The 7,985-nt window shown below is 37.7% G+C and overlaps 1 protein-coding gene across 1 annotated transcript; it reads right to left on the reverse strand.

Moving 5' to 3' along the window:
• Positions 1-5,398: 5,398 nt before the first annotated feature.
• LOC110166388 (phospholipase A2 GL16-1-like) lies at positions 5,399-6,556 on the reverse strand. The gene is made up of 3 exons (XM_020931625.2): positions 6,287-6,556; positions 5,698-5,825; positions 5,399-5,597 (listed from the first exon to the last, which is right to left on the reverse strand). Exons 1-3 carry the CDS (start codon positions 6,391-6,393, stop codon positions 5,479-5,481), a joined length of 354 nt encoding a protein of 117 aa, XP_020787284.2. The 5' UTR covers positions 6,394-6,556; the 3' UTR covers positions 5,399-5,478.
• Between the last annotated feature and the right edge of the window lie 1,429 nt (positions 6,557-7,985).

The raw sequence follows: 7,985 nt of genomic DNA on the forward strand, positions 1-7,985 counted from the left end.
TTTGGAGCAGCACAATCTCTCATCTCATGTTACGTGTGTCCAGTTGAAATGGGGTGTTCAGAGTTTAGGAGGATATTTTTGTTTGGAATCAGATGTCATGCTTAACGACGTGCTGCACAACTTTTCCGGTAGAAAGTTCACTATTTGCCTGTCTCCATGGAGATGTTATTGCTTTGCCTAGAATGCTCCATGGTATGACATTAAAGGTGCACTGTGTAACTTTTTGGTTGGGGGTCCGTCACCTGCCTGTTTCTATGGAGATGTCACTGCTCTGCCTGGAATGTTCCAAAGTGTGACATATAACAGCTCTACTTTACATTTATTCAATTCCAGGTGGATTTATTGCTCAAAAAGACTTAGAAAAACAGACATTCTGACAGAGCGGGGTCGCCTCTCCACAGATCTGGCATGTAACTTGGTTTGGTTTGGTCTCCATGAAGATAAAAAGGTTTAATGCCATACTGTGAAACGTTCCAGACAATGCAATAACATCTCAGGAGACAAGCATTTGACAGACCCTCCACCAGAAAAGTTACACAATGCACCTTTAAACATTTCCATCTACACAGCAAAAACATGGAGGGTTAACATTTCAGAGTACAATATTTGAGAGTATTTGAACGTTAAATGGGGGCTTATTTGTTGATATGGTTGAAGTTAATTCAAATTCCCCTAGTGTAAATTTAGAAACTCCCACCCACCACTTGAAACTCCCATGAGAGAAGATCAGTTTGAACCAGTTTTGTTCATAATTTCATCTTAAATCAATTAAAATAAAGTGTAAAAATAAATCACCTCTGTGTGTTTAGCTAAATCTGGAGAACCATATAAAGTGTTATCTGTTTACTCTCAAAATGTTAATATAGCTCTTCTTTCAGGGTTAAACAGGAATTTTGGTCCTACTTCATTAACATTTCCAAAAAAAAAAGTTAAATAAATTCTAGATCAGATTAGACTCATATAAACCCTGAGAAACCCTGAGGTGTTTCTATCACTCAAAAATACATGAATTTCTTCATTTTGTAACGCAGTGTAGTGCTGTAACCTGCTTGTCTCTGTTGTGATAGTTATAGGTTTATCTACACTGTGGAAGACTCTCGACCAAACAATGACATTTCCATGGAGACAAGCAGGTGGCAAACCCTCCGCTAGAAATGTTCCATAGTGCACCTTTAAAAAACAAAAACAATAAAATACAATTGATATGTCTTTTAAAATAGTTTGGTTCATGCAGTTTTGTGAAGCTAAGTACTAAGAAACATTGCAAAAGCAGAGAAGACAGCAGTACACTAACTTCTTGTAAATTTTCTTTTTTCATTTTTGCTTTGCTCAAAGTTTTGCATTAGTTAGTTTAGCAAAGTTAAAGATATGCAATGTTAATATGAGAACCATGTCTGTGCTCGCCTCTTCCCAGATCTGACCTGGAGCATAGCCTTTCGAGTTATGAGTTATCAGACAGACTACTAAATAAAAACGTAGTAAGGTTGTGCTTGCAGTTAAAACTAAGACACAGTAAAGTACTATGGGAACTGTGAATGGGCACGCCTCTCCACAGATCTGACCTGCAACTTAGCCTATTTGAATTAACAAAGAGACTGCTAATGAAGTGCAGATCAGTAGTTGTAGTAAGTGTAGTAGTACTAGTAGTAGTACTGAAAGGGACAATTTTAGAGTGAACAATGATGTCGATCATTTGACACTTACCGTAGCCTCTAAAAGTCAAATCAGCATTGTGTTGTAGTAACTGTAGTCATAATGGTAGTAATAGTAGTAGCAGCAGTTGTAAATGTAGTAGTAGTAGCAGTAGTATGGAAACAGACCCCGACAGACAATTTTTGGTTTATGCTGCAGATCATTTCACACTGAACTTGGCCTTTAACAGTCACAAGTCAGGATGGTGCAGTAGTAGTAGAAGTAGTAGTAGTAGTAGTTAGGGGTGTAATGATAGTCTCACGATACGATATCATGATATGAACCTCACGGTACGATATCTATTGTGAATAATCGTGGGAAAGCTCATGATATGGTGGGGAGGCTCACAGTTAGGGATGTAACAATATTCAAATCTCTTGGTACAATATTTTCTGGATATACATCTCATGGTACGATATTTATTGAGATATTTTGTGGAGGTTAACAAAACTGTTACTGCTTCTTTTTCCTCTTAAAATGCTTTGACAAAGACTTGTATGTTATTTCTTCTTGTAGTCTACACTGAAACAGAGCAAAGGATCATGGTCTATGTAGTTTCCTCTGTCTTTTTTTAAGCTATTGCTGCACCATAACTCTTAATTTATGCAAAGAGACTTAGTAATATCGTGGACCATCATTATATATCGAATTACGTGCGAACTTTGATGATACAATATCACGATATTTCAGTTATTGTTATATCCCTAGTAGCAGCAGCAGTAGTAGTAGTAGTAGTAGTAGTTCAATCTGAAGCAGAGAGAAGTTGAAGAAGTATGTTAGTAGTTGTAATAGTTGTGGCAAAGTCCCATTACTACCTCCAACTGTATTGCAACAGTAAATGCTGCAGTACATTTGACACTAATCTTGGCCTTTAAAAGTCACAAGTTAAGGGCAGTAGTAGTTGTAGTAGTAATTGTAGTACTAGTAGTAGTAGTAGTAATTGTAACAGTAGCAGTATTACCATTTCAAGAAGAGACACAGTAGTTGTAATAGTTGTAGCGAAGTCCCATTACTACCTCCAGCTGTACTGCAACACTAATCTTAGATTTAAAAGTCACAAGTTAAGATGGTGCAGTTTTAGTAGTAGTAGTAGTAGTAGTAGTAGTAACAGTAGCAGTATTATTACAATTTCAAGAAGAGAAGTTGTGGTAGTAGTTGTAATCGCTGTAGCAAAGTCCCATTACTACCTCCAACTGTACTACAACACTAATCTTGGATTTAAATGTCACAAGTTAAGATGGTGTAGTTGTAGTAGTAGTAGTAGTAGTAGTAGTAGTAGTAGTAGTATTACAATTTCAAAAAGAGAAGTTGTAGTAGTAGTTGTAACCCCTGTAGCAAAGTCCCATTACTACCTCCATCTGTACTACAACACTAATTTTGGATTTAAAAGTCACATGTTAAGATGGTGTAGTTGTAGTAGTAGTATCAGTAGAAGTAGTAGTAGTAGTAGTATCAGTAGCTGTAGCAGTATTATTACAATTTCAAAAAGAGAAGTTGTGGTAGTAATTGTAATAGTTGTAGCAATGTCCCATTACTACCTGTAACTTCACACACGTACGAATTACATTATAGATCCCTGCAGCTTTTTACACTGACGTCAATGCACATTTATATTTTGCAGAAGAGAAAGCCCAGACAAGTATATTCCCCATAGCGTCAGGCTGTTCATTACACAGAGCACATCTTTGTCCATGTTGTGTTGCAGAGATCAAAGCGGACAAAAGCAGCCTACGTCAGAGCAGAAACGTGAGATTTATCCCACGGATTGGTTTACACTTACGTAACAACACAGGAAATGGAGACAATGAGTAGACTCCTGGTGTGTGGATGGTAGCACAAAGGACAGTGGCAAAACAGTAAAACTATAGGAGTGGAGAGCCATCTGGTGGTGAGTTGGGTGATTGCAAGAAAAGAAAAGAAGTTTGGAAAGAATTTTTGCATGCACCTTGATAGAAAAGGCTTTTATTGACTGTCAAGTAAGCGTGTTAAAGGGCCAGTATTACAATATTCTCTGATCTGCATTATGTGGGAATAGAGGAAGTGTCCACTGTGTCCATACCCTAAAATCATTTGGATAATTTCAGCCCTGGAACTGCCAATCTCTACTGAACTAAATGTAAAAGGGAGGTGTTAACTTGAAAACTACCACTTCATGATAGCACAAAGTGGAACAGAACATTTTGAGCTTTGGAAATGTATGCAGACTAATAATAAAGGATTACTCAGACATGTGGGAATGAAAAAAACACAACTCTAGATATGCTTTTGAGGAGGTGACAACATTATAAAGTGGCTGAACCCTCTCAAGCGTCGATGAAGAGACAATGCTTTTCTCAAGGTATTGGTTCATACTTAAAAGCTGGACTAACTATATCATTTGTCTCTATGGAGATGTTCTATATTTAGGTAGAATGTTCCTCATTATGGCATGAAATTAATTTACCTAAATACCTGTACCATAAATTACAGGTCAGATATGTGCTGGAACAAAAATAATAATCCAGGTTTCCACTGTATTTTTGTAATAAATGTATTTATAATAAATGAAGGGAAGAATCTATCTTGTGTTCTGAGAAGGCCTTGTTTAACAGTAAAATTAGCTCTCCTGTTGTAATTTCAGCTAAGTCAGTTCTTTCTGGTCTAATTGTGCTAAAATAAAACTCAGATTAAAGTCTAATTAAGCCTCAGACAGAGCATGCCTATAGTTAGCATCACTCCCAGGGAAAGTTGATGACATTATTGTTGAAGAAAAATTCCATGTTCATATGTGGTTTGCTGTAGTGGTGTCTTTATTGGTTGAAAGTTCCATGTTGTAAGCAGGCAGATGTTGAGCTTCTGACACATGGTGTCTGCGGAGCAAGCTGACTACAAGCAAAAGTATAGCAAGCATTTTTTACACAAAGAGGTGGGTGAAGTATGCAGGTTAACATTTGGAGGAATTTCACAGCAGTAACAAAGCACCCTCATAAACCTCCTTTTGGTAAAAGTGTCATTGTTTCAAAAGATTAGCATTTCCAGCACAGCTGAGGTAAGGCAGGATAGCAGCAGGTGGCAACAGGTGAAGACCCCAGGGGCCTTTGATGGTGTCATGGGTAAAGTTTTTAAGTGTAAAATACATCACATGTGTTTGTTAAGCAGAATGAAAACTAAAACCAGAGAATGATTACTTTTCTTCCACAGCCGTATGAACACTTATATAATAAATGAAGGCAAGAATCTATCTTGTGTTGAGACACAGGGACTTGTTTAACAGTAAAAATCTGCTCTCCTGTTATAATTCCAGCTAAATCAGTTCTTTCTGGTGTGATTGTGCTGAAATAGAACTCAGCATGCCTATAGTTCACATCACTCTCCAAGAGAAAGTTGATGACATCAGCTACAAAGATCAATAGAGTTGATTGTAACTTTTCTGTTGTAGTCATTAGTTTGACTCTGTTATGCCTTTTCTCCAGGAGAGGGAAGTGTTATGCACTGGGCCAAGCAGTAAAATACCAGGAACTGCAAAAAGCTCCTGTGTGAAGCTGTGTGAAAACTCCTATTGATGTTATATAAGACCAGAGAAACAGAGGGTTGGTTCCATATTCATTCAGTTGTTTAATACAGATAAATATTAAGACAATAAATACCATAGTAATACAAAGGTGCCACGTGGGCCAGATTTGAATAAACATTTCTGAATTTTATTAAAGTCATGCCAGTCTGCCAGTAGTATTAGTAACAGCACACAAGGGTTGTAGTATTGATACTGATTGCACTGTATTGTTGAAGTTTTGGTGAAGTAGTAGCTTATTTGCACCTGTCGCTGGGCAGGTGCTCATGTTCTGGGATCCATGGAGATCTGGCAAAGCAATCAGCAGCCAGTCTGTCACAGTCACAGATGAACTGCTGACACTCATCATTCTGACCTGGAAATCAGAGGACAAAAGTTAACATACAAGTTATTTTTTTAAAGTAAACTGATTATTGTGATTAGCGGAGGCTCTTATGTAGCAAGTGGTCACTCACTGAGGCAGGAGAGCCTGCCCCCATTACACTGGAAGTGGTAAAACTTTGTATAGGGGTTTTCAAGCACAGGGAAGCACTCAGGGTGCTGCATGGCATCTGTGTAACACTGGTCATGCACCTGGCAGCACCTGGAAGGACACAGTAGAATATTAGTGTAGTATAGGATTAGGTTAGTATCAATATTAGAATTAAGGTGGGGGGGTCTCAATGCTGGTAAAACTCAACTTTATTTGGGGTTAAGATCCTATATTTAAAAAGTAGTATAGTAGTAGTTCACTGTGTTACCAAAAAAAAAACAGATCCATCATATCCATCCATCATAGGTCCAACACAAAAACAAACTTTCAAATGTCTTGCTTTATTAAATGGAAGTGTTTGGACGCCATAATAGTACTACTAGCATAGGCTCTTAAAAATGGGAAACCACATTGAAATCCAGTTTAATTTCACCAAAATTTGAAAAACGGCAATTCAGATCTGGATTCAGCCTCATTAAGATCTATTTGAGAAGTTGAGTCCACCTTTGGAGGACCCAGTGGTGTCACTTTAAACATTAGGTCAAATTACACATGTGGTTGGTAGAACATACCTGTCGAGATCGTCCACAGGTGTACCGGAGCCCCCCAACCCGCAGTAGCAGCCGTAGTCAGCGTAGTCCAGCACAGGTTTGCTGTTGGGCAACACGCACAGGATCATGTCCCGGAACTGGTTCAGGGCCCTGTAATCTATGGAGTGAGCTGGAACACAAGGATTTAGATAAACATGTTCATTTTGTGCTACTTTCTTTGTTTTGTGTGATATGTAGTATTAACACATGGCATGTAGCCAGTGGAATTATCACAACGGTGGCCCACCCCATTACATAGGCTTAATTTCTGCACCATTTAAAAAATAGAATAAAAAAATAAAAATAAAAAATCTCTGGCAGATGGCAAAATGTGTTTTTAAAGTTAAAGGCACGTTCAACTTCAAAATGAACACAGCGGGCAGAGGCAGGATGTAACCTTCAAACTTTTCAATACATAATGTGCATTGACATATTCTAATCCTTTTTAACAGCTCTTCTAACACAAGTGCAACTGTACTCACTGGTGGAAAGGCTGAGAGCCAGCAGACACAAGGCCAGGAAGGTCTTCATGGTGTGAGCTCAGAGAGGGACAGTGGAATACCTCTTCTGGTACTGGGTCTTTTATTCCCTGAGGAGGAGGGTCAGCTGATCCCATGTTTATTCACCTCATACAACTCCAGCAGGGGTCCAACAAGGTGAAAATCGCACGCTCTGTAAACAACTGATCTGTCACCGTAACATTGCTGATTGTTATGTTTGCCTTCAAAAATAATTTAAAGGGCCCATGTTATGATTTCTTCTCTACGTTATGATGTGTTTTTTGTTTCATTTATACGTTTAACACACAAATGACAATGACAAACATTTTGAAAGTACAGGTTTACAAAATACATAAGAAACTGTATTCAAAATGGGTTTGAAACTTGATTTATTAGTGAAAGAATGTGAGGAGTATTGTAAAATATATCTGAAGCTGATATGGCTTAAAAAACACAAACAAACACACAAACAAACAAAAACAACTTGATTGTAAAGGTGCTCTATGTAGCTTTTTGGTTGGAGGTCCAGATCTGACCAGCAACTTGGCTTGTTTTGGTCTCCATGGTGATAGAAAGGTTTAATGTCATACTATGAAACACCTCAGACACAGCAATAACATCCCCATGGAGGAAAAAAAATGGACGGATCCTCCACCAGAATAGTTGCACAATGCACTTTTAAGCCTTCAACAATGTTATAATGGATTCACAGACGTTTGAGAAACCCTCGAATGTCATGCATTTGAGGAGTCAGTGCTCAGAAAATCTCTATTTTCACCTACCCCCTATGGGTCTTTGTTCAGAGAGGGTTCGGGTTTTGCACTTTGTGTCACTGAGTGAAACTACACACATACTGTATTTTTCATTTATTCAATTACTGGCCAAAATAATATTGCTAGAAATACTTGAGATTCCCAGTTTGATCTTGTTTTTAGTTTTAAAATTTCACTTCCTTGGTTGGAAATCATGACATCATGCTAGGAAATTTCATATCTTTTACCTAGCAACTATGTAGTATACTGGCCCAAAACTCCCCTAATGCAAAGAGAAAGTATTATTTGACAAATAAAAATACAAGAAAATATCCTTATTTTATTGAAATAATGTTGAAAGTATTTTTTAACATGTAAATTGTGCAAGACATTTAGATAAAATTCTGTCGAATGTGATGTCATGAATAT

This window comes from Boleophthalmus pectinirostris, unplaced genomic scaffold, assembly GCF_026225935.1.
Source record: "Boleophthalmus pectinirostris isolate CB_2022bp ecotype Guang Dong unplaced genomic scaffold, ASM2622593v1 HiC_scaffold_18, whole genome shotgun sequence".
Taxonomy (NCBI): Eukaryota; Metazoa; Chordata; class Actinopteri; order Gobiiformes; family Gobiidae; genus Boleophthalmus; species Boleophthalmus pectinirostris.

Bases quoted from the DNA above. Each gene is read 5' to 3' on its own strand.
- LOC110166388 (XM_020931625.2), bottom strand. From the start codon at position 6,393: ATGATCCTGTGCGTGTTGCCCAACAGCAAACCTGTGCTGGACTACGCT. The intron at 5,826-6,286 runs GTATGTTCTACC...GTGTCCTTCCAG, and splicing joins CCTGTGGACGATCTCGACAG to GTGCTGCCAGGTGCATGACC. The intron at 5,598-5,697 runs GTGAGTGACCAC...TCTGATTTCCAG, and splicing joins GGGCAGGCTCTCCTGCCTCA to GTCAGAATGATGAGTGTCAG.